The sequence below is a fragment of the Muntiacus reevesi genome, chromosome X (assembly GCF_963930625.1).
Source record: "Muntiacus reevesi chromosome X, mMunRee1.1, whole genome shotgun sequence".
NCBI lineage: Eukaryota > Metazoa > Chordata > Mammalia > Artiodactyla > Cervidae > Muntiacus > Muntiacus reevesi.
The window spans coordinates 146533043-146558858 of NC_089271.1; the positions used below are offsets into that span (position 1 = coordinate 146533043).

At 58.3% G+C, this 25816-nt stretch overlaps 1 protein-coding gene across 4 annotated transcripts in view; it reads left to right on the forward strand.

Moving 5' to 3' along the window:
- The window catches only part of ATP2B3 (ATPase plasma membrane Ca2+ transporting 3), a 61249-nt gene that overhangs the window by 13360 nt on the left and 22073 nt on the right, over positions 1-25816 (forward strand). For 2 of the 4 annotated variants that reach the window (XM_065915999.1, XM_065915995.1), the window contains exons 2-17: positions 3877-4054; positions 4948-5275; positions 8628-8825; positions 9071-9328; positions 9534-9659; positions 9777-9902; positions 12654-12695; positions 13802-13966; positions 14257-14471; positions 14951-15193; positions 15518-15759; positions 18036-18270; positions 22861-23040; positions 23157-23244; positions 23927-24033; positions 24845-25036. In XM_065915999.1, coding sequence (XP_065772071.1) covers positions 3877-4054; positions 4948-5275; positions 8628-8825; positions 9071-9328; positions 9534-9659; positions 9777-9902; positions 12654-12695; positions 13802-13966; positions 14257-14471; positions 14951-15193; positions 15518-15759; positions 18036-18270; positions 22861-23040; positions 23157-23244; positions 23927-24033; positions 24845-25036 — 2923 coding nt within the window. The remainder of the gene's footprint in view (positions 1-3876; positions 4055-4947; positions 5276-8627; positions 8826-9070; positions 9329-9533; positions 9660-9776; positions 9903-12653; positions 12696-13801; positions 13967-14256; positions 14472-14950; positions 15194-15517; positions 15760-18035; positions 18271-22860; positions 23041-23156; positions 23245-23926; positions 24034-24844; positions 25037-25816) is intronic. The other 2 variants (XM_065915996.1, XM_065915998.1) reach the window with 2 other exon arrangements.

Consider the following 25816-nt stretch of genomic DNA (forward strand, 5'->3'; position numbering starts at 1 on the left):
GCCTGGAGATCTGAGCCTCAGTTTTGCCTTCTCTGAAATGGAGCGAAGGCATCTCTTCACCCTCATGGGGTGTCTGTGAAGAGGCAGTGAGGGAAGCCTCTGGAGCCGGGGCTTGGGAAGAGAAGCACCATCTCATTCAGAAAGCTCCTAGCTGCCCAGGGCCCCGGGGGGAGGGAGTTCACAGAAGGTGAAGTGGGGGACCCAGGCAGATTAAGTCAGAGGTGCTGGGACAGCTCCCAAAGCTGGTCAGCGGTGGCCAGGGAGGGCCGGTGTAAGGTGGAGAAGACTCCTGGGTTTCTGGTTGGGTGGACATGAGTCACAGGGCCCAGTGGCAAGAGGCATCGGAAAATCCAAGCATGAAATTGAGCAATCTCCGGCCGTGCCCCACGCAACCTCCCCCCACCCCCCAGGTAGCAGCCTGTTGAAAGTCACACAACTGGGGGAGGTAGGTCAGGAAGCCCCTAGCAGGTCGGCTCCTGCCACCCCACCAGTGCTGGCCAGTTTGGGCCAGGATGGAACAAAGGCCAGAAAGTCTGAGTTCTGGCCATTGTAAACCATGGAGGTTTACAATTCAATTAAGCCAATTAAGGTTTGAGAGATGGAAGTGTACAGAAATGGTATGTTCCCTGCCCTTTTGGTGCCTACAAACCGTTCTAGGCAGCCAGCCCAGGCCAGGAAGTCTCTGTCAGGCCTGCAGCCCTGATAGGCCTGATCACTTCTGCTCTTGGCCATTTCAGTATGACTGCTGTCCTTTCTTTCAGGCGGAGGGAGGCCATCCCCCAGGCTTACAGGGAAACCAAAGGATATGCTGTTTGGTCTTGATCTTACTGATGACTCCTGTACCTGGTACCCTGTGAAGTTGATGAAGAGGAACATTCTCAAGAGCACACTCTCCAACTTGGGGGGTCAACTTATCATCCCTGCATCCCACCTCCTGGGGGATGGTGGGCCAGGATGGGCCCCTGGCTTCTCTCAGACCACTCAGGCCTCCACTCACTCACTTGTCTAAGTCCCCGTCCGCAGCCACGGCCCACCACAAACTGGGCTCCCCACCCTCTCAACAACCACGTGTCTCAAAGAGATGATGACCCAAGCACAGGACAGACCCACTCTCGGGTTGGCACCCTGGCAAACAGTGAAATAAGGATTTGGCTGTTGGGATTCTAGACTCAGCAGCAGTCGGTTTAGGCAGAACTGTGTGGAGAACCGTCCATGTGAATTGCCACTCAGGTTCATCAGAGGCCTTCAGGGGAGTGGGCGACAGGACGGTGTGCTGACTGGGCTATGGGATGGAGCTGACCAACCAGCACAGGACAGGAGCTGAGGGGGCCTTTGAAGAAATGTGCAAAAGGGAGGTCTAGGAGGACTGATGCTGGAGCATGCTTTCTGGGCAGTGCAGCTTGGAGGCACAGACTGACAACTCCTGAACAAGGCCGCGTAGTGACCAGTCACCCAGCTGGAGTGAGACCTGTGGGGTAGTAGATGGGGAGACCTCTGGGGCCTGCCTGGCAGGCGCTGAGGGCCAGGGATTGTTCCACAGCTGCAGGTAGGAGGCCAAGCTGCAGCATGGAGCAATGGCAAATCCAGCCAAGGGACCATGGTGAGGGGCTAGGAGAGCTCTGTGTCCTCGAAGAAGGCCAGGCCTCAAATCTCTGCCTGGTCCCCTTACCAGGAGTCACTTTGGAGCCAGTAAGGCCACAGCAATGACAGTAAGGAGCAGCTCAGAGCCCCAGTGTGGCTGGGTCTGGGCAACTGCTGTTGCTTAATGGAGGAGGATAAAGGCACCCTTGGGTGAACCCTGGTTGTCAGGGCCAGGAGGGAGGGTGCTGTGCCCTAGAAGGGTGCAACCTTCACCTGGATGAGTCCACCTGACTCATGTGGGTGGGCCTGGGTGCCTTAAGTCTTGTCTGAGTGAGTGTAGAGGCCAAAATGATAAAAAGGAACAGATTGTTCACCTAGCTTCCCTTTTAGAACAAAGCACTGGGGAGGTGGCTCGGTGTGGGGGCCATGAAGTTACCTAGCTTGTCCTTGGGACCCCGGGGTCGAACTCACAAGATCTTGGAATGCAGGCCCGTGGCCTGACTGCCAAGGACATCACAACTTGGGGTGAGTGCTGGCCAGAGCTGGGGACTCTGCTCAGGGACAAGTGACTCATATTTGCTGGATGCCCCCCAGCCTCCCGAACTCATAGGACCCCCAGATCAAACTGCCTGTCTGAGCCCCGGGATCGGACTCCTGAGGGCATTGGTGCCCTGTCCGTGGGCCCAGGGCTGATCAAAGCCAAAGCTGGGGCCTCCGCAGATGGACGAGACTCCCTTCTCGCCTCCAGCAACCAACAGGCAAGGGGCTGGGGCAACTGAGCCCAACTTGGCCAGTTTCATCCTGGGTGCTCCCTACTGGGAGTGCTGAAGCACGGACACAGAGCTCAAGGTAGAGAAAGCAGGGCAAACAGGTATCCCAGCACGGGCAGCACCTAAGTGAAGGTGGAGAAGGAAGCTGGGGAGGGGGGGGTGACAGTTCGGGGCATCTGCAGAGGACTCAGGAGTGTTACTGACAGTCAGAAGCTGCCATCTCAGCCTCAGCGCTTCCAGAAAGAGCCTGCAGTCAGAAGCAGGAGACCCAGGTATCCCTGTGTCTCTGCCCCTTCACCTGCCCAAGTGACAAATGGGAGGGGGATTCCTGCCGTGCCTGCCTGGGTGGGTAGCGCCTTCACAGAACATCCCGGAAGAAGCCCACCTGGTCCCAGACTAATGCCTGGAAGTCTCACTTCCTTCAAGTCCCCTGAGCTCCAGGCGCACCCTGGGGTCCCCACTCCCCCCTCTCCTGCAGCCCCAGCCCTCATCTCCTGCCTCCCTCCCCTATCATCCATCATCAGCCAGCAGCCTTCTGCTTGGTGGTGGCCTCTGCCACTCTCAGTCCCATGGGGTCAGCAGCCCTCTTTCCTGTCCGGTACCCTGTCCCATTACCTGCCTCCTTCCTGGTCTCAGAACACTCTTCCCTCCAAAAAGAATGGCTCACTCCTCCATCCCGGCCCCCAGCTGAAACTGTGCCCCTCCCCAACACTCCAAAGCTGTTACGGCCACGTGTCTCAGCAGCGGGACCCGCTAGGTACCCACCTCCTGGCCAGACAGTGCAAGGACCTGTTCAGTCCTGCCCACCCCTCCATAGCCAGCAGGGATGGCCAGCACAGGCACAGAGTAGGTGCTCAGGAAAGCTCGGTCAGATGGCGAACAAGAGGGACAGGCAGTGGGGAGATGCGTGGGAGCCAGAGAGGACCGTGCATTCGCGAGTCTGCCATCTTATTCCCACGTCTTCCGGCAGGGAAGGCTGCTTCATGCAGAAACTGTCTAGAGAGTTAACACTTAGGTGCCCAAACTTTGACAACCTGGCTCACTTTATATGGCCATTGGCTGAGATGCCTCTCAGGCTACACCTCTGTGGCAGGGACTGCCTCAGTGTCCAGAGGAACCGAGAGCCCCTCTGTGTTCTGAGCCCCCTTGGGCCGGTGGGCAATGAAGGAAATGAACCTTGTTTCCCAGAGACTTGGTCTCAGCCCCTGGGGCACGTCCCTGCTCCTGGCATTGGCCGGCCTCTGAGAGCAGCCACAGCTCTCCTGAGATCAGAGGCCGCACGCCTCCGGGCCATTGTGTTTCCATGGGCAGTTCTAGATCAGAAACCTGGGTGGGTAGCCAAGAGCTGCTTCCAAGAGGATCCTTGTGAGCCGGGAGCTTCCCCAAAGGTGAGGGATCCAGCCCAACTGAGCCACGTTGCCAGGAGGCGTCTGCACTGGTGTGAAGGCCAAGGCCACATGCACTGAGACTTGTTCAGTTCCAGGAGCTTAATGCGTGGCCTTGGTGATGCTGCCACTCCGTGCAGGCTGCCATCCGGGATGAGAGAAGGGGAGAGACTAGCTGGAGAAGCTCGGGACCCAGGACCCGGCAGCCCAGCGGCCCCCGTGGTCTGTGCCACCAGCCCCAGTGAGGGCTGCGGACAGGGCAGCCCGGGGTACCAGAGTTCCTCGGGCAAGTTTCAGGATGCTCCATGGAGGAGGAAGGTGGGTGGCCCAGGACTTAGCCAGCTGCTGTTAATTTGGGGGAGACTCCAGCTCCTCACTTTGCCATTTGGAGGGTGTGGGGGACGGGGTGGCACTGTGTTGTGGGGCAGGGCGACAGAGAAGTCACCCGTGACCTGTGGCTGCTTTCCGCTTTCTCCTCCACCCTCCCCTTCCACTCCCTCCCTCCCTGCCTCCTTCCCCTTCCCTCTGGCCCTCTCCCCTCCTTTTCCCCTGTTCACCCCACCCTCTCCCTTCCTAGCCCTGGACACCAGGTGCCCCCAGGGCAGCAGAAACACCTGTGCACTAAGCCCTGACCTAGCGCCCAGCTGGCTCTGTCCATGGCTTGCCCTGTTCCCTGGACCCCCGCGGGCCTGAAACCTTGAACCGCAGGCCCCCTTCCCCCGAAGACCACTGCTGCCAGGGACTCACGGCATGCCTGCTACGCAGGGCGAGTCTTAAATCAGGCAAGGGAGGGAATGTGATGGAGCATCTATGCCGGGGCAGGACCACCCACTGTTCGTTCCATCCCAACATGTCGCACCTGCTCCAGTGTGGGGGCCCAGATGGACTTGGGGGGCAGCGAGAGCCCCCTTGTCCCAGGTTGCCTATTGCTGCCGACAGCAGGTCCCCACTAGGAGGCTCTGACACTGCCTCCTGCCCCCAGTGGCAAGCCCTGCCAGCTTGTGTGCTTGTGGTGGGCAGGACTGAGAGGTGATCTGGCAGGCAGGCCTGGTGGGCATGGGGGGCCCTGGCGTGGCCTGGGGGTGGTGGGGGGTGGGGGAATTTTGCACCCAGTGAGTTGTGGCTCGACCTGAGTGCACATTTGCAAAGAACATTACAGAGAGGGGACCTTGGTTTCGTCTCAACTGCGCTTCTCACCTCCTTCTCCCCAGGTGTGTGCACTTGGCCGCCCCAGTTACACCTCATCCCGGTGCTGGGACCTCGGGGGTCTGCCTGCCCCTGACGGAGGCTGCACCTGTGAGAACACCACCCCTTCCCGTGCCACAGGCAGGATGGGCGACGTGGCCAACAGTTCCATCGAGTTCCACCCCAAACCCCAGCAGCAGCGGGAGGCCCCACATGCAGGCGGCTTCGGGTGCACGCTGGCCGAGCTGCGCTCCCTCATGGAGCTCCGGGGGGCTGAGGCACTGCAGAAAGTCCAGGAGGCCTACGGGGATGTGGGCGGGCTCTGCAGGAGGCTGAAGACCTCACCCACCGAGGGTAAGTCTGCCAGCAGGGCGGGTATGCCAGTGGTGCAGGGTCATTACCTCCCCATGCTCCTCTCTGAAGAGGCTCCGTAGCCCCAGAGCAGACTGGGCTTGCAGCTGCTTCCCAGAGGCACTCTTCACTAAACCATGACCACGATTGTGCCCTTGTGCCCTCCCTGGGCAACCATTTTCCCCTAGAGCAGGAGATGCTCTGCATGGGGCAACCTTCCCCCTTGCCCCTCTGCCTCCATCACCAGCGGTTCCCACTCACATCTCTTCTCTGGATGAAATAGCAATGGAGTACCCAAGCTGAGTAAGGGAGGAAGCTGGCACTGAATGGCACATGCTGGCAGGATGGGCCATAAACTGAAACCTCAGCAAGAGATGAGCGGGGTGGCCCTTGACCAAGTGTTCCCCACACACTGTCCCCCTTCTGTGTCCTCCAGAAGGTTCTGGGCGTGGAGGCCTTATGGGTCTGCTGGGAGGCCAGGACCCCCTGGGGGGAGCCAGGCTTGGCCCTGGATTCCACCAGCTGGAGCATTTCTGGCCTAGCTGCTACCTCCCTGGCAGGGCTACTGGGGCTACCCCAGGCCGGTGCCAGGACAGTCCCCAGCCAGTGCAGATGGATCCCGTCAGCCCTGTCTCGGCTGGCACACCAGTGCCCTGGCTGCTGCCCTTGTCTCCTGCTCCCTGGCTCCATCTGTCTGCAGGTGATACCAGTGCTGCAACAGGGGGTAGAGATGCACCCCTGCTCCCCTCAGAGGAGGTGGGCCTGAGGCCAGGTGAGAGCACACCCACCTTGCCAGGTCAGGAGCACCGAGGGCCTGCCTGGGTCCTTCCTACTTTGTGCTCTCAAGGGCCCCAGCCTGGTGCGGGTGTGTGATCGATCAGGGGCAGATGGCTTGGCTCGGAGCCAGAGGATCTCTATCCTCCCCTCCTCCTGGCCCGTTCCCCCACCCCCAAGTTGGGGCTGGGGGAAGGCCTGGGGTAGAGGGCCATTTAGCCACCAGGGCTCTGGCCTCTCCCAGATGAAAGGAAGCAGATGGGCTTCAGCTGGCAGCTCCTTCCTCTGCCTGTCAGGCCTTGTTAAATATTTAAAATGTCAAGGCCCCTGGGAACATGCCCGATTCTGCCACAGCGGCTCTGGCACTCACCCGGTGGAGGGGCAGGCCTAAAGAAGAGCAGGTGCCCAGGTGGGTGGCCCAGCCATGGCAGAGGGAGCCAGCCAGCCCACTCTGCATCTGGAAGAAGGCGCAGGTCCTGGCCCACCTAGATGCTCCCACTGCCGTTCATACACAGTGACCTGAGCTCCAGGATGGGGGGATGGCAGGGTGCAGCTTAGCTGAGCCCCAGGGCCCCCACACACCCCCTGGCAAGGTGAGGGGTTCAGCAGGCCAGGCAGGTGCATGCTATATTGGAGGAGGGGACTTTGGGTTTCCTCCCAGCAGTAAGTGCATCCAAGAGAATTCCAGAAGCTGGGAGCCTAGGCCAGGCTAGGGTGAGTGGCCCTTCTCCTGGCTGGCCTCCGCTGACACTCATGGAAAGGAGGGGCAGATGAGTGGAGAGCCGCACGTTGTGGTCCTAATCCAATTCTGATGGCATCTGGCCTCTGGTCCGGGCAGGGTGCCCATCTGTGTCCATGCCAACCGCCGGCCACTGCCCCTGCAGCCTGGACCTGGGCCGGACCAGTGTGTGCTCGGAACTGGAGGGGCTGCTGGCTGTCTTGGGTCACCCCCATGAGCACTTCTCCAGACCCCAGCGCCAACAGGAAGGCCAAGGCCCTCGGGCAAGGGAGAGAGAAGCATTGCGGCAGCATCAAGGGCAAACCAAGGCCAACGGACAGGCCAAGGGAGGGAGAGAGGAAACTCCTAGGAAAGGGGCCCTGAGGGCCTGGCTGGGCAGATGGGGCTGGGCAGGCAGCGTGCAGATTCTTGAGGCGTGACAGGGGCCCAGGGGCTCTCTAGATGGTGGGTTGGGCCTCTGTGGTTCTTGGTGGCTCCAAGTCAGCGCCCTTTCCCAGAGTGGGGGTAGTGGAGACTCTGGGTGTCTGGGAGATTCAGGGTTCAAGAACCTTCTGAGTAGTAAGCCCACTTTTCATATCTTCTGTAGGTCAGGGGAGTGGGACACAAGCCCTCAGCTGGGTCCCCGGGCCCTTAGGAGCTGAGGTTCTCAGTTTCTCCCAGTGGGAGATCACAGCCTCCAAAAACTTGACCCGCAGCTGGGCCCAGGCACAGTGAAGCCAGCGGAGAAGGGCAGAGACAGCTGTGGCTGCTGCTGGGTGGGGGAGACAGTGTGTAGTCACAGCCTAGCTCAGAGGGTATTTTCTTGTTGGTCCTTCCACCCTTAGGGGCTCTATCATCCCCTCCCCAGAAACCACCTTTCCCTACCCAGCACACACCCACCCTCCTTCTTTCAGACTCCTCTATGCCACCCTCAGCACCTTCATGTTCTTAAGTCATCTGGGACCACATTTTGCCACAAGGAGCACCCCACGGGCTGGGACCCCAGCCCTTCCGGTTGCCCCACCCCGACCGCCACCCCTCCACACTTGGAGGAGGCCTTGGGAGTTGTAGCTCCTCAGGGCTGGCAACTGCAAGCCACAGAGTCCATGAGGTGTCAGTGTGGGGCCAGACACTTGGGGGCACCAAAAAGCCAGAAAGCTTTGGAGTGGAGGGGTCCTGTGGAAGGGCCCGGAAGGAAGCTGAAGCCCAAAGGCCAAGGGTGGGACCAGGGCACTGAGTCTGCCCCTGGGGAAGATGGCCAAGCGGATGTCTGGAGGCAGCGACCTGAATGCCAGTCCCACGTGGAAGCTTTCGCTGCCTTCAGGTATGGACTTGAGGAGACTCACCCTGTGAAAGCAGAGACCCAGAGGCCTTGGTGCTGACCTGGGTAGGAAGTGGGTTGTCCCCAGAATGAGAAGTCAGGCCACAGATTCTGAAATGAGTGCCTGGGACCAGCCCCTTTGTGGGTGTGGATTTTGCACCCCGCGTTCCCTCCCTGCCACCCCACACACATTAGCTTGTGAGGATGCAGAGGGAGGTGTTAGCTCCTGGCCCCACCCAGGCATGTGGGAGGATGGTCCAGCCCTTCCTCGTGCTGGGGACTCCTCACTATCGCGTACTCATACACCTGTGCCATCCAGGCAGCTGGAGATGCTGCCTGCGCCCCCTATGTGCCCCCCCGCCCCCCCGCCTTTGAAGAAGGGCTCCAGGCGCTCGGTCAGTGTGGTTCCGCTTCCTGGGAGTTTTCAGTCTAGAGGGGGAGGCGGGCGGATGTGGAGAAGGGAGCGGGGGAGGGGGGGTGTGGGGCTGGCCTTTGCCATCGTCTCCTTCTGTGCCTCTGCTCTGTGTTCCCGCATTGCGCAGGCCTGGCTGACAACGCCAACGACCTGGAGAAGCGCAGGCAGATCTACGGGCAGAACTTCATCCCCCCCAAGCAGCCCAAGACCTTCCTACAGCTGGTGTGGGAGGCCCTGCAGGATGTGACCCTCATCATCCTGGAGGTGGCCGCCATCGTATCCCTGGGCCTCTCATTCTATGCACCTCCGGGGGAGGAGAGCGAAGGTGAGGGGTGGGGCGGGGCGTGAAGGGGAGTGGAGGGGAGGGGCGCTGGGGGCGGGGTGTTGGAGCAGGGCATGGAGGGGCGGGGCGGACGCGGAGGGACGGGGCGTGGAGGCGCACAGCGGGCCGAGGGCTGCACCACCGAGGGGCGGGCAGGAGGGGGTCCCAGGAGGTACCAGCAGGAAGGAGCCAGTGAAGGAATTCATCTGCCGCCTCCGTCCTTCCCTTCTGTCCTCGGGTGGGCGCAGCCTGTGGGAACGTGTCGGCTGGGGCGGAAGATGAAGGGGAAGCCGAGGCGGGCTGGATCGAGGGGGCCGCCATTCTGCTGTCTGTCATCTGCGTGGTTCTGGTCACGGCCTTCAACGACTGGAGCAAAGAGAAGCAGTTCCGAGGCCTGCAGAGTCGCATAGAGCAGGAGCAGAAGTTCACCGTCATCCGGAACGGGCAGCTCCTCCAGGTGCCCGTGGCTGCGCTTGTGGTGGGGGACATCGCCCAGGTCAAGTATGGTGAGTGTGCCCAGGGCAGCCCCTCCAGCACACCCGGCTGGGGACTTCTGTGGGCCCGGTTCCCTGACAGCTGGACGACAGGACTGGGGATGGGTGGCTACCCAGGCCCAAAGGGACATCCTCTGGGAGTGGCGGGAGGCAGTGTGGAGGAAGGCTGCCCAGACGCATGGACGGTCTGTGGTTCTGGCTGCCTGGCCGGCCTTAGGAGACCTGCTGCCTGCCGACGGCGTGCTCATCCAGGGCAACGACCTCAAGATCGATGAGAGCTCCCTGACGGGCGAGTCGGACCATGTGCGCAAGTCAACAGACAAGGACCCCATGCTGCTGTCAGGTGAGCCCAGGGGGAAGCAGGGCCCTTGGTCCTGGGACAAGACCTGGAGGTGCTGAGCGTGCCTCCCAGCCCCGTGGTACAGGTGTCTGTCTCAGCCTCTCTGTGTTGTTGTGCCAGGCACTCATGTCATGGAAGGTTCTGGAAGAATGGTGGTAACGGCTGTGGGTGTGAACTCCCAGACGGGCATCATCTTTACCTTGCTTGGAGCTGGTGGAGAGGAGGAAGAGAAGAAGGATAAGAAAGGTAATGCAGCACTAACCATTGTATGAAGCCTGCTCTCCTGAGCCTGCCTGCTGGTGGTCCCTCGCTCAACCCATCCCTGCTCTGGCACTGATGAGAACCAGCCCTCGGCGGGTGGGAACCCATACCCTCTCTCCTGGAATTCCTTTTGGAGGCCCCTTTTCTGAGGTCTTTCCCCCAGATCCAGCAGTTTGGGGCCCCAAATCTTGTGCAAGGCAGTTTCCTTTGGATGGCTGTGCCCTGAAGGCTTTGGGGCATGTGTGCCCAGGTGCAGGTGTACAGGGTGTGGGGAGGGCTCTGCTTGAGTAGGAAGGGAGTTGGAGGGCAGAGACCAGCCACCCTGGCTTGGGAGAGAGCTTCGGGGCCATCCTGGGGGGGTGTTCAGCCCCCATGGTGAGGTGTTGAGGGTCCAGGCCACGATGACAACTAGGGAAACACAGCCGAGGTGGAGGGCTCCCAAGTAGGAAGGCCTCTCTAAAGGCCATCATGGCAGGGGAAGCTGAGAGGGGGCCAGGGCCTTCACCCCAAGGGAAAGCACTGTCGAGGGACAGATGTCTTCAAAGATCCCAGCTCTGTATCCACCCTGGCACATGGCTACCCAGCTGTCTCCCCTTGCTACCATCCTGAGCCCCAGACATGGCAGTTGCCCCCTGCAGTCCTCACAACATCTGCTCACAATTCATCTTGCAATGACCTGGGTCTCCCCTCAGGCCACTCCTGTGACAAAGCAGGTGAGGAATGGTGTTTGCTCCATGTGCACCCCACCTCCCTGTGAAGCCCCCTGGGCCCACTAGAAGTACAAAGACACACACTGGTATGGGGGGACTGTGTGCCAGACACCTGCAGCCAGGGTCCTGTGGACAGGGGCAGCAGGTCACCAGTCACCAGCTCCACCTCAGTCAATCAAAGCCACTGGGCTTCGAGTGCAGGTGGGATCAGTCTGCCAACCCAGGAACTCGGGGACAGGTCAATGTAAGGAAAGACCTCCTCATGTCCCCCTCCCTGGGCCACTGTGTTCCTTGGAGGAGATAGGTGAGCTGCTGTTGCCTAGAGGTTTCCCAGGGCCCCAGGGCCTGGCAGCCTGGGCTTGGGTTCCCTTTGTGGGCTCTCCTCCCTGCAGGGCTCAGCCCAGTGTCTCTGCACAGTCAGCACCCTGGGGCCCCCAGGAGGACCAGTGGGTGGGTAGGCAGGCCCCAGGCCTCCCCTAGGCTGGACTGGAGTCCCTGGTGACCCTCCAGTGACATCCTGATGACTACTTGGCAGGTCGCCCCCACTCTACGTTACTTCCCAGGCTCCCCCCCTCCTGCTAGGTCCCTTCAATGTCAGAGGCCTAAAGGCCTCAGTCCTAGGCCCCTTACCTTTGACCTCTAGTCCCCTGGGTCCCTGCAGCCCCAGCTCCTGTCCCCTGCTTGCTATGTCAGGTAGGAGGTATCCCCAGCACCTGGCTTGCTAGAGGAAAGGAGCCCCGAGGGGAGGCCAACCTGGCCAGGCTCCAGGAGGGGGCGTTGCACCCACTACTGCACACTGGAGACTGGAAGGTGGGGTCTCACTCTCTCCCCACCTCCACTGAGATCCATCCTGCCTGCGGGTCTCAGCACTCCCTGACCACTAAAGGCTGTTTCTTGCCTTCTGGCTTGACTCCTCGTGGTCCTCTTTGGGCTGACTTGTCTTTCCTCCTCCTCCCCTCCCTTGGCTCCTGCCCCCTCTGTAGGCCAGGTCTAGCCCTCGTCTTCTGGCTGTGCTCCTCTCAAACCTCCCTCCCTCCCCCAGAAGGCTCCCCCAATCACAGGGCAACACACCTTCCTCATGCCAGATTGTCACCCACCCCTTCGCTTCTGAATGCCCCCACGGGGCCCAACCAACCCCCCATGGGGGTGGGGAGGGGTCCTCTCCTGCTTGCCTAGAAACCCCCAGACCACACCCCACCACCTGGGAGCTACGTTTCCTCCAGTCTGCATCCCAGGATCTCCAATGACCATGAGCTATTCCATGAGGGCTGATGAGCCAGCCCACATGAGCCCTTCCTGCCCAGGGTCAGTGGTCTTTGGATATGGGGCTGTCCATGTGTGTCTTCTAGAGAGCTCTCCTGAGTGCAGGTGAAGCAAGAGAAGCTGGGGTGCAGAACCCGAACTCCCAAGCCCGAATCCCCTCACCTGCTGGCTCTCCTGAGCCCTCCCAGTGGGACAGTCCTTGCCAACCTTGCAAACCAGAGGCATGGCCGGCACCGTTTACATTGGCACAGGGAAGCCAGTCACTGCCACCATTCCTAGCAGCCAGCTGCAGGCTTTATGGTGGCAAAGCACATAAGCGAAAGACCCCTGCACAGATCCACTGTGTCCAGCCCTGATGCTCCCTCCGTGCTGTGGGTGTCCTGACCCTGGCCAACTCCTCTTTCTCCATGGCCGTGCTGAGTAGAAAGCTGATCTCTAGGCCACCGGGCTTAGGAACCATCTAGGCCAGGGAACCGCAACCCTCTGAGCCCCGGATGGATACTGCTCCATGTAGGACCTGGGCTGCACAGCAGGACATGAGCCATTGTCTTCCATGAAAGCAGTCCCCAGGACTAAGAAGGTTGGGGACTGCCAATCTAGGCAAGCCCCTTGTGCTGGTTCTGGCCCACGGGTTCACCGCCTGCCCCTCCTCCGACACACACTGGCTGCAGTGTCTTGTGCCCCACTGTCCCGTGTGCATGTGTGTTACCAGGGCCACGTGGTGTTCTCAAGTCTCCGTGTCTGTCGTTCCTCTCCGTTGTAGGCAAGCAGCAGGATGGGGCGATGGAGAGTAGCCAGACCAAAGGTAATGGGCTCTCTGCACTCAGGATGGGTGGCAGAGGGTGCCAGACGGGGTGGGGGGGCCGCCTGCCTCGGCTGCAGGGGCAGGACCTGGAGGCCAGGTGAGTGGGGCAAGTGGCCGGTGAGCAGCCCCACCAGGAGTGCACAAAGATGGCCCGTGAGCCTGCATCCTGGTGAGGTATCTGACGCTCCGGAAGGGGGACTCACTCAAGACCTCGTGGGGCCAGTGGGTTCCCAGCTCAGTGGCCTTTCTGCTGAGGCTTTGAGGCCTGCTGCCATCTCAGATGAGGCAGACAAAGAGTTCAGAGGCTGCTGGCGGTTGGGAGGGCACTTGGGACTGGAGGATAGTCCAATGGCCAGAGGCCCAGGTTGGGACGGGGAGTGGCAGACTGCATTGGGGGCAGGGTTAGAGTGGTCCAGCTAGGTGGGATGTTGAGTGTCCCTGAGGCTGCAGCCAAAGGGCTAGGAGATGAGGCCACAGGGATTGGCTGACCCCACAAGATGGCAGGAGGCATGCAGAGTCACTGAGAGCCCATTGAGTGGAGACGAGGATGAGTGTCAGTGTTGGGTGCCCACTCCGGGTGGTGGAAGGACCATAAAGGGTGGTGAGAAACAGCACCACTAAGTTAGGGTGCACCAGGGGCACTGTGACAGAACTGCTAGTTCCAGAGAGGAGGTGGGCAGACAGCTAGTGGAGAGGAGCAAAGGCCTGAGCCAAGAGCAGGGGAGTACAGTACGGGGATTCTTGGGCCTCCCTGAGGGGAGTGGGGACATGGCTTAGACGTCAGTGTGCCAGAGTCAGCTCTGGGTTCTGGAATATTCCATGGACCCCAGGTCTCTGCTCTCGGGTATTAAGATTTGGGGCGTCACAGGACTGGCCACGCTGTGTGCACGCCCCAGTTAGCAGTGCTTCTGTCTATCTTTTCTTCCCCTGCGAGGCCCCAAGAGGAGCGTCTCAGTCCTGCCCTGGACAGCGCCCGCTTCAGGAGGGCCTGGGCTGATGAGAGAGGAGGGCTGGCGTGCCATTGCTTGCCCTGTGAAAGCCCCGCTTGCAGCCGTCACCCCAGCAGGCAGGTCCTAACCTTGGCTTCGGGCTTCTCTTTTGCACAGCAAAGAAGCAGGATGGGGCCGTTGCCATGGAAATGCAGCCCCTGAAGAGTGCAGAGGGTGGAGAGATGGAGGAGCGGGAAAAGAAGAAAGCCAACGTGCCCAAGAAGGAGAAGTCGGTCCTACAGGGAAAGCTCACCAAACTGGCCGTGCAGATTGGGAAAGCAGGTGGGGGCCATCGACGGGGTTGCCCAGGGGGCCACCTGGTGGGCAGGGAGGATGCTGGGCTCCTGGGCTTGAGGCTGGGCCAAGGAGAACAAGTGGGCAAGGGAAAAGTGATGGGGACCATGGGCCAATCAGCCAGGGGACCAGCCAGGGACACGTGATGGCCTTCAGGGCCCGTTTCTGCCCCTTCTGGTGAGGATGGACTGTGAGCCTCCAAGAATCCAGGGACAGGCTGCAGCATCCCTTATCTTTTCCGTCTTGCTCTCCCTTCCTACCTCCACTGCCTATGGCAGGGCTGGTGATGTCCGCCATCACAGTTATCATCCTGGTCCTCTACTTCGTGATTGAGACCTTCGTCATAGATGGCCGGGCATGGCTGGCGGAGTGCACGCCTGTCTATGTGCAGTACTTCGTCAAGTTCTTCATCATCGGTGTCACTGTGCTGGTTGTGGCTGTCCCAGAGGGCCTGCCTCTTGCTGTCACCATCTCCTTAGCTTACTCCGTCAAGGTAATAAAATCAACACACCATGGATACGAGTCCCGTGGTACCAGGATACAGGACCAGGACTCGAGGCGCAAAGCCCTTAAGCAGCTTGAACAAGAGAGGACCGGATAAAGTTTGGGATCGCTTAGGGGCAGAACGGGGTGGGTGGCGCGCAGGGACACAGAGCTGGGTTTGGACATCCTTGCCCAACCCGGCCTCCTGAGCATAGGGGCACGACAAGCCAGCATCTGCCAGATGAGGGCAGGGTCCCGGGGGGCAGGGAGTTGAGATGGGAGAGAAGAGGAAGGATGACCCTTGGGACACAGGGGAGGAAGGCAGAGATTGTGGTGGGTGGAGAACCCACAGGGCCTGCCTGAGAGGGGGCACCGGGCAGGGGCATCATCCTGGCCCATCTGAGCTGTGCTTCTTGCTCCCCCACGCCCTGGGCCAACCCCTCCCCTAGAACAGCTGTCTACCCAAGCCTCCATCTGTGCCCTTTACAGAAAATGATGAGGGACAACAACCTGGTCCGCCACCTGGATGCCTGCGAGACCATGGGCAATGCCACGGCCATCTGCTCCGACAAGACAGGCACACTCACCACCAACCGCATGACCGTGGTGCAGTCCTACCTCGGGGACACCCACTACAAAGAGGTTCCAGCCCCCAGTGCCCTGACCCCCAAGATCCTCGACCTCCTGGTCCACGCCATCTCCATCAACAGTGCCTACACCACCAAAATACTAGTGAGCTGGGAGCCAGCGGCGGGTGGGCCCAGGCAGGGGCAGCAAGGCGTGGCTGTGGGGTGGGCTGTTGCCAGGGGCTGGCTAGGCTCCCTTAAGGACTCTTTTGGGCAGGGCCACAATCATTTCTGGGGTGCTGGGCTCCCTCCTCATCTGTGGAACCTGGGCAGGACCTACAGGTTCTGGAAGCCCTTCACAGCCCAGAGAATGGTGGGAAAGCTGCCCATCTAGTCCACGCTGGAGGCCAAGGCTGGCCTGGGGTCCAAGGACAGTAAGGTGGGTAGACTTGGGGCCCCCAGGGCCACATTGGTTCTCCTCACCTCACAGCCTCCAGAGAAGGAAGGCGCCCTCCCACGCCAAGTGGGCAACAAGACGGAGTGCGCTCTGCTTGGCTTCGTCCTGGACCTCAAGCGGGACTTCCAGCCGGTGCGGGAGCGAATTCCTGAAGATAAGCTTTATAAAGTGTACACCTTCAACTCGGTCCGCAAGTCCATGAGCACAGTCATCCGCACGCCTGACGGCGGCTTCCGCCTCTTCAGCAAGGGCGCCTCAGAGATCCTGCTGAAAAAGTAAGTGGATGGGACTGGGGCTAGCCAAAGGCTATGGCGTTTCTGGTTTTCCTATTGCAATAGATAGTAGCCTGAAACTGGCCCTTTAAATCACTTTAAAGTGCATTCAGTCCCAGAACAAGTTGATCACCCCAAAGGAAACCCCATGCCTATCCCCATCCCCCCAGTTCTTGCAAGAGACTCAGGTTCGATTCCTGGGTCGAGAAGATCCCCTGGAGGAGGAAATGGCAATCCACTCCAGTATTCTTGCCTGGAAAATCCCATGGACAGAGGAACCTGGTGGGCTACAGTCCATGGGGTCACAAGAGTCGGACATGACTTAGTGACTAAACAACCAAACAAATAACCAACAACATCTGCTTTCTTGTTTGTGAATTTACCTATTGTGGACATTTCATATGAAGGGATCGTACAGGATGTGTCATTTTGTGCCTGGCTTCTTTCACGGAGTGTGGTTTGCAAGGTTTATCTGAATTGCAGCCCTTATCAGTGCTTCATCCCTTTCTGCGATGGAATAACATTCCATTGCATGGATGAACCACCTTCTACTTATCCAGTTTTCCCACTGGCAGACTGTTGAGTTGTTTCCACCTTTTCGCTACCGTGAGTCGTGCCACTTTGAAGGCTCGCACAGAGTTTCTGCTTGAACACATATTTTCAGCTCTCTTGGGTATATTCCTGGGAGCAAAACTGGTAACTCCGTGTTTCATCTTTTGATGAATGCCAAACGGTTTTCCTCAGCAGCTATCCCACTTTACCTTCCCATTAGCAATGCCTAAGGGTTTTAGCTTCTCATCCTCACCGTTATTACCTGATTATTGTTGCTGCTGTAGCTATAGCTGTTGGGATCGCACGGTGGTTTTGACCTGCATTTTGCTGATGACTAGGGATATTGGTGCCTTTTCATGTGCTTATTGGTCATTTATTTAGCTCCTTTGGAGGAATGTCTATTCCAGCCCTTACCCATCTTGGATCTGAATTCTTTGTCATTTTATTGTTGAGCGGTGAGAGTTCTCTGTATGTTCTGAATATTAGATTCTTAACACGTATCTGATTTCTAATCATTTCCTCCCATTCTGTGGGCTGCTGTCTTTTCACTCCCTTGATAGGTTTCTTGTTCCTTATCTTGATTTGTCCTTGGACACACAAATATCTTTCAATTGGGAAGTCCAATTTATCTCTCCTCTTTTGTCGCTTCTGCTGGGTTCCTTTTAGAGGTTAGTGATGTTCTCAAGGTGATAGTAGTAATAGCAGCACAACTAAGAATATACTAGGAGCCATTGCATGGGTGAGTCGTGTGCTGTGTGAATTAGAGCTCAACAGAGCTGTTAGGAAGACTGAGGCAGTGCCCTGCCCTCCCCCAACCCCTCAGCATTCACACCTTCCCTTGGCCTTGACCTCTGCGGCCCTCAAGCACCCTCCTCCACCCACCTGGCTCCTCAGCTGCCTTCTCCAGAGGAGCCACCTCCTAAGACTTGACCTAATTGTACCTCAGTGCTCACCCCTCCATCCCCCCGCTCCCACCACCCTCCAGAGCCTTCAGGACAAAGGCCTGAGCAGAACCTCCATAACCAACATTTTTTCCTTCCTCACCAGTCTTCTCGGAGCCTCCACTTGTCCAAATGGCCATGCTGGCCCCTGGAGCTCAGGTTTCCTTTCTCCTTCCTTTTCTGCACCCAAATCCCGTCAGCCCTCCCCGTCCCAGCCCTTCTGGGGCCTTGGGTTTTTGCTCACATCCCCCCTCTTGCCCCAAAGCTCAACAGGGCAAGAGCAACACACCCCCGCCCCTGCCGCCCATTGAGTGTGCAGAGATGTGCTGCACAAGTGTCTGAGCTCCTGGCTCCCGGGGAAACAGAGTACCATAAACCTGGTGCCAGAACCGGAAGTCCTCAGTCAAGGTGTGGGCGGGGTCACACTCCCCAGAAGACCTCCAGGGTAGGATGCTCCCTGGTGTGTCTCCTTGGTCTTCCTCGGTTTGTGGCTGCATCTCTCCAGTCTCTGCCTCCGTCATCAAACAGCTTGTCCCTGTGTCTGTGTCTCTATGTGGCCTCTCCTCTTTTTATAAGGACAGCAGGCATTGAATTGAAGGCCCACACTCATCCAGGATGACCTCATCCTAAATTGGCAACAAGCCTCTTTTCAAATAAGGTCACATTTTGAGGTTCTGGGGAGAACAAGGTGGGGGGTCTCTTAAGCCCCCGCAGCAACAGAGCACCACCCACCCCGGAGAAACCCTCTACACTGTCTCATACCGACTTCTGCTCCATCCACCCCAGGTGCACCAACATCTTGAACAGCAATGGGGAACTCCGCAGCTTTCGCCCTCGGGACCGGGATGACATGGTGAAGAAGATCATTGAGCCAATGGCCTGCGATGGGCTCCGCACCATTTGCATTGCCTACCGGGACTTCACCGCCACCCAGGAGCCTGACTGGGACAACGAAAACGAGGTGGTGGGCGACCTCACCTGCATAGCCGTTGTGGGCATCGAGGACCCTGTGCGGCCCGAGGTAGCTTGTCATGATGGCTGGGGGAGCCATCCTTGTCTGCACAGGGCCTCGGCCTTGGGACACAAATGCAAGAGGGGATTGCCCCTTCCTCCTGCCCTCCTAGCCTTCACACCCCTCCCTGCCAGACTTTCTAGGTAGAACACACGGCAGTTGGCCAGAGTTGGACCAAGTAAGGAGGGTGGATGATGGCAGAGCCTCAGGGGCATGGCTACCATGGCCCAGGTCAGACCTCCCAGGCACCCTGGAGCCCCCTTGTCCTCTGGCCCTGGAGTCCTTCAGGAGGCTCTGTGCTGCACTCTGGAAGGTCCCCTCTGGCTTGGCATCCATGCCTGTCTCAGGTACTGCCTCTGCCAGGGGAGAGAGGACAGCAGGTAGAACCCTGATGGCTGCCAAGGGCAGCAGAAGTGATGGACCAGAGGGGATGAGGAGGAGGGGAGGGAGGAGCCAGGGACAAGTGACTGGGCTCTGGTTCAGAGAACTGGGTACATGATACTTGGGGAGCACTGGGAGAGAGGAGGACAGTTCTCAATTGAGGCTTTGATTGGGGCCAAGTGGGGTTCCGGACATCCCTAGGGAGAGGTGGTTAGGTGGAAAGCTCAGAGCAAAGGTCCTAGCCAGAGGGACGTTGTCCATAAGTGACTTTACATAACTTAGGGTCATGAGGGTAGCCGAGCAGATGGTGGGAGGAGCCTGCAAAGGAAAGGGCCAGGTAGGGAGGTGAAACCATGGGAAACGTGTTGGCTGGAGCAAGAGGGCGGGTGGCATGTCCCACCCTGAGCTGAGCAGGTCCTGTGGAATGGCGCAGGGAGCCAGTGCTTGGAGATAACTTCACTCAGAGCTTTCTTGAACAGGAAACACACCAACAGGGCAGAAGCTAATCAGAGCCTAGAGAGGAAGAGCAATGGGTAGAGGTGTGGGTCTTTCAAGATGGGAAACTCCATCTTGGAGGAAGAGAGCCTACTAGGCTGGCCCTGGAGTGGGCCCAGAGAAGGTGGGCAGTGGGAGGAGCTCCCCAGAAGAGCAGGGTGAGAGGGTGCCATTGAGGGTGGCAGGGCCACCCCAGGGGCCCCAGAAAGTGAGCCTTTCCCCTCACCAGACCAAGGAGAAACTTTGAGGCAAAGAGGAGGGCTGTGTCCACACAGTGAGTCGAGTCCTAAAGCCATGTGGCCCTTGCCTAGACCAATGGCCTCCCCCTCTGAACAGAGCCATTCGCCACTGCTGTCCCCAGTATCAACGGCAACAGCTCTACACTTTTCCACCTAACTATCAGAGAGGAAGATGAGGTTCCCAGATTCCCAGAGCCATGGCCAAGGCCATATCCACAGCATCATAACCAGGCCATCCGGCCCCTCCACCTCAGCCCCCTGGGCCAAGGAGCCCTTCCAGTTTCCCTTCATTTCCCACATAAATATTCACTGCAAACTGAAACTCTGGTCATTGATACAAGGTTGGATGCCTGAGATGTATGCATACATTCTGAGACAGAACTGCAGAGGCAGGTCCATGGTGGCTCAAGTCTGGGGACCGGAGTGGAGGCTAGATGGAACAGTCTAGAAGGCCAGCATGTGGGTGGGGCAAGGCCTAAACCTTTCCCTGTTGGTGCTCTTCTCAGAGATACATAAAAAAAAAAGTCTTCATCTTAGAAAAAACCTGGATAAAATTTCCAAGAAGGTCACCATGAAGGCTCAGCCTCAGTGGCTGCCCCAGTGGGCTGAATCAGAGTGGGGGAGAACCCTCAAGGCAAAGTAATGGCGTGCTTGTTTAAGAACCAGAAATGGCCTTGGTAAAGGGGCCCTGGGGGCAGCTCGCCTCTGGCTGGTGAATGGCTGCATGAGAGGCCAGGCAGCAGGTGGCACCAACACAGCCAGGACAGGGAAGCCAGGCAGGACCCCCACCCCCCACCATGGGGATCAGTCAGCAGGCAGTGGCCAAGGAGGACACCCTGGGTCCCAAAGGCAGGCAGGAAGACCAATAGCACTGTTAGACTTGTCAGGATGTCTGTGGGCCTGGGAGAGCTGCAACCCAAAGATGGCCTGGCAGTGGCATGTCTCTGCCCCTGGGGGATCACTTGGCCCCTGTAGGCATGCTGTATTTATGCCAGAGGGGCGCAGGGGCTCGTGCAGGCATGGAGCCACTGGGCATCAGTGGACCAGGGCTGTGTCCACTGGGACAGCAGGGAGGTAGGACAGTCATCCGATGAGGGAGAAGGTACCTGCAGATGGAGGGGAGCTTCCTGTTACCTGCCTGGGAGGCCAAGGGCCTTTCAGACCAGAGAGGGAGCCAGTGGGGCCGCAGCCGCGCAGAGACAAGCAGAAGCTGGATTGAAGCTCCGCATGCTCAGGCACATCATGACCACTGGGTGGCAGCAGAGAGCCAGCTACCAGATGCTTCAGAGCCAGAAGGGAACTTGCTGGAAGGGACGGTGTCTCCTGGCAGCTCCCAAGAACAGAAAGGGTCCTCAATTGAGGCTCAGCGAGGAGACAGACACATTACAGAGGGGGCAGGATGCAACGCCCCCAGGGCTGGGCTTCTAGGCCACTTGGCAGGATGTGTAAGGTCACTCTGTCACAGCCCTCGGTACCCATCCTCTCCCCACTCTCTCCATGGCAGGAATCACAGTCACCACCCCCTGTCTTGGGGGAGCCCCCAGCCTCGAAAGTGCCCCAACCTCCCAGGCCAGGGCTCCCCCACAGCCCGCCTGGCCCTGCCTACCACCCACCTGCCCTGGGGTCTCATGGATGCCCTGCCCCCCCACCCCTGGCCCATGCTTCCCCAGCCACCGCACATGTGTGTCCCTGATCACCCCTCTGTCCCCGGTGCCCAGGCCCGGCTTCCAGGCCACACCCAGGGCACAGCGCACTTTCTTACTCTCTGTCCCCAGGCTCACATTGTCCCCAGGCTTCTGGCGGTGCCCACTGGGAGCTCACAGAGGGTTGTGCTGGGGCCAGTGGACACAGCAGGGAGCTGGGTCTCCCCAGGTTGCACCCCGCACCAGAGCCCCATCTGGACATGTCACAGGCCTAGGTCTCACCTCCTAATCCAGTTCCCTGAGCTCTGAGCCTCCTGTCCCCTCCCGGCCCTCAGGCACTGTCACCCTGGCTCCCCTCCACATTGCCATCTCAGGGCTCACCAGCCCATCCTCATCGAAAAAACAGGAGTGTCTCCACTCTCTGGAACAAGGGCACCACCTCCCAGTTGGTCTCCTCTCCCTACAACCCATTTTCCTCTCAGCACCAAAGGGATATCTTGTTCTGTCTTTTCTGGAATCTACTCTTATGTTAGGAAAATGGAGATATGAGGAACCACAGCGATGGCCCATTTCCCCCTGAGAACACCTAATCATGTCAACCCTTTGGCTCTAAAAGTCTTGAAAGTGAAAGCATTCATTGCTCAGCTGTCTCCAACTCTTTGCAACCCTCTAGACTAGCCCACCAGGCTCCTCTGTCAATGGGATTCTCCAGGCAAGCATACTGGAGTGGGTGGCCATTTCCTTCTCCAGGGGATCTTCCCCACCCAGGGATCGAAGCTGCATCTCCTGCCTTGCAGAAAGATTCTTTACCAAAATTAGTCCTGTGTTAGTCATTCAGTTGTGGCTGACTCTGTGACCCCATGAACTGTACACCCCCCCCCCCATGCCCTTCTGCCCATGGGATTCTCCAGGCAAGAATACTGGAGTGAGTTGCCATTTCCTCCTCCAGGGGATCTTCCTGACTCAGGGATCAAACCTGCATCTCTTGCATCTCCTGCATTGGCAGGCAGATTCTTTACCACTGAGCCACCTGGAAGCCCATCTCTGTGTGTATGTGTGTGTATGTGTATGTGTGAATATATATGTGTGAAAGTGAAAGTCACTCAGTCATGTCCAACTCTTTGTGACCCCATGGACTATACAGTCCATGGAATTCTCCAGGCCAGAATACTGGAGTGGGTAGCCTTTCCCTTCTCTAGGGGATCTTCCCAACCCAGGGATCAAACCTGGGTCTCCTACATTTCAGGCAGATTCTTTACCATCTGAGCCACCAGGGAAGCTGTTAAAGTCTTAGGTTTTATATTATTAAAAAAAAAAACTAAGAAGAGATGCAGAGACAAGTGAATCAAGGCCTGGGAGGGGAGGCCCATGATGGCTCTTGCCATCTGATGTGGCAACTGGGACCAGAAGTTCTTTTCTCGTCCTTCTGGAACTCACAGACACGGTACCCCACCAGCTAGCCTGCTAATGGGGCGGGACCTGGCTCAGCGGCTGTGGGTCTCCATTTCCCTGGTGGAAATTGGGTGATTTCTACAGTCACCTTGCTGGACATGGCCCCAGTGGTGCTGCTCAACAGCGTTCCTGTGGCTTCTCTCGGCCTTACTCGTGGGGTTAGGGCCTGGGTCTGAGTTGTTGCTGCTCCTGGCAGTGGCACAAGGAAGGAGGCACCTGGCAGGGGATGGGGGGACCCTGCTCCCTGTGGGTCAGTACACTTCCCCCACCACCTCCAAGCCCCGTGCTGAGACAAGGGGCACCGCAGATCTGGACAGAGGAAAGGGTAGAGCTCAGACACTGCTGCGTCTGTCCTGGACAGCTGCACCCACCCATCTTATCCCTTGCAGGTCCCTGAAGCTATCCGCAAATGTCAGCGGGCCGGCATCACAGTCCGCATGGTGACGGGGGACAACATCAACACAGCCCGCGCCATTGCAGCCAAGTGCGGTATCATCCAGCCCGGGGAGGACTTCCTGTGCCTGGAGGGGAAAGAGTTCAACCGTCGGATCCGAAACGAGAAAGGCGAGGTAGTTCTCTACCCATCAGCACCCCGGCGGGTCCAGGGTTCTGGCACTTTCTTCACCCTGCCCCTCGGTTCAGCCCCTCCAAGACTCTGCAGCATCTACATGCTTTCCCCTCCCAGATAGAGCAGGAGCGTCTGGACAAGGTGTGGCCTAAGCTGAGGGTCCTGGCGCGATCATCTCCCACCGACAAACATACTCTGGTTAAAGGTAATGGAGTGGGCTCGCTCATTGCCCTTCCTTCCCCCTGGCCCAGGTGGCATGATGCAGGGGAGGGGTGTGGCTGTCACCTCGATTGTGGGTCGTCTGTTCCCAGATGCCCAACGCTGAGCTTCCAATCGGGTTTCTGGGCCCTGCCTACGAAGCAGGCTACTCAGCTCTGGACACATGGCTCCTGGAGATTTTGTCTCAGGGGAAGTCACTGGTCTTCCCTGAACCTCAGTTTCTTCATTGGGAAAATGGGGATAATAATGGAGACTCCCTCCAAGGGCTGAGTGGCCAGAGCTCAACCCTCCACTCTTGCACTCACAGTATCAATGGAAGATGTCAGTAGGGGCCAGCCTCTCATCAGAGCAGATGAGCAAACGGGGGCCCGGGAGAAGGAGACATTTTTCCAAGTCACTCAGTGCCAGGCCCCTGCCTTGTACTAAATTCCACTGCCCTGTATCGTCTCACTGGGTGAGGGACCAGGGTGGGAGAAGCAGGATGCAGCTGCCAATCAAGATGCAAGACTTGGTCCCAAAGGTGATGGAGTGCATGGAGAGTTGGAGGCAGTAGGCTTGGTGGCAATCTCAAAGGCTTTCCAGAGCCAACTGGCCTCCCACAGCCCCTGGGCTGGTCACCCAGAGCCACAGATGGCAGGAGCCATGCCCTGCCCCGATCTATGTTCCAGGGATCATCGACAGCAACACGGGTGAGCAACGGCAGGTGGTGGCCGTGACAGGAGATGGCACCAATGACGGGCCAGCCCTCAAGAAGGCGGATGTGGGCTTCGCCATGGTAAGCCACCTGCTGTGCCAGTCTGGGTGACCGTGCCAGGTGGGGCCCCATGACAGAGGATGCGTAAGCTTTGGGCAGGAATGTGGGAGCTAGCACTAAGGCAAGTTTCCAAGTGCCAGACATTTCTTTCTCTCACATCCTGATCACCCAGTCCTCTGCCGGTGATTTGTGCCAAGGTATTTGGTGTAATGGTACCTAAGGTGACGAGGGACTGGCTGCATTGCTAGGGGGTCACGGGGACTTGTCTGCTGAGCACTTGCCTCACCATCTCCAGGTCCAGTTCGAGTGAACCTCAGCCCCAAGTCTGATGAGCCGAGTCCCCACATGAGCTTTTCCTCTGTGTATCTCTCTCGTGGCTGAACTAGAGCTGGTTCTTTCTGTAAAAACGGCTGAGCAGGGAGGCCTTGGCATGAAACGGGTTGTGCTCAGCTGCCTAAGGCAGAAACCAAGCAAGGCCTCTCCCAGCCCACCTCGAAGGAGGGGCGCAGCCCTCAGAGTGCAGGCACCAGGGGCACAGAGCAGTCCTTCCCAGGGCCATATCCAGAGAGGGCCCAGCCCCAGCTCCTGGCACTGAGGGAACCCAGCTGGGCAGCACCGTGGTGACCTGTGTGGGCTAGGAAGCCATGCTCTCACTCTGGGACTACCAGGGGCCCCTTATGCAGGGACCCGATAGGAAACCAGGGGGCGGCCACTGCAGGGGTGGTGTCTCCTTCATTTGTGAGCCAAACTTCTCTAGTACAAGGACACAATTGGAGTGGGCAAGGAGGGCTGGGGAAGGGGCCTATGGACACGGTATGTGTGTGCCCCCCAGGGCATTGCAGGGACGGACGTGGCCAAGGAGGCCTCGGACATCATCCTGACAGACGACAACTTCACCAGCATTGTCAAGGCTGTCATGTGGGGCCGCAACGTCTACGACAGCATCTCCAAGTTCCTGCAGTTCCAGCTGACGGTCAACGTGGTGGCCGTGATCGTGGCCTTCACGGGCGCCTGCATCACTCAGGTGGGTGATGGGGCTCTCCCTTCCGTGACCACAGCCCTCCCACCTGGTGTGCCTGGGTCTCAGGGCTCAGTGGAGGATGCCAGGTTTTTCTTTGCTGCTGACTTTTTTTCCATTTAGATAGAATTCACCTAACAAAAAATTCACCATTCAGTGACTTTTAAGTACATTTGCAGCACTGTGCCATCGTCCCCTCTGTCTAGGTCCATTGTGTTTTCATCACCCCAAAGGAAGCGCCATCCTCATCAGCAGTCATTCCCCACTCACCTCCTACCAGTTCTGGACATTTCAACTCCATGGAAGCAAATCATAGGTGGTCATTTGTGTCTGGCTCCTTCACTTAGCACAATGTTAAGGTCCATTCATGTTGTAGCAGGTACTTTATTACTATGGATGGCGGACTGATGTTCCATTGTATGGATGGAGCACCTAGCTTTTCTGCATCCTTTCTTCAGTGGGCATTTGGGTTGTTTCCTCCTGTGGCCACTGTGGACTTGTGTGTGCAAGTCTTGTCCTGGGTCTGCTGGGAACTCTGTGGTTAACCTCTGCAGGAGCCTCTTTCCCTTTTTCTGTCATCCAATTCTCCCCATTAGTGAGTATTCAGAATTTGTCTCTCTTTCAAAGGTATTTTTTTCTCAAAGGTATTTTTTAATTGAGATAAAATCTTCACAACATCTTCTGTACCATAATAGCCGTTTGAACCAAAGTGTACAATTCAGTGGTTTTTGATGCTGTCTCCATCTTGTGCAACTGTTACCTATACCTGTACCCACTAAGCAGCCA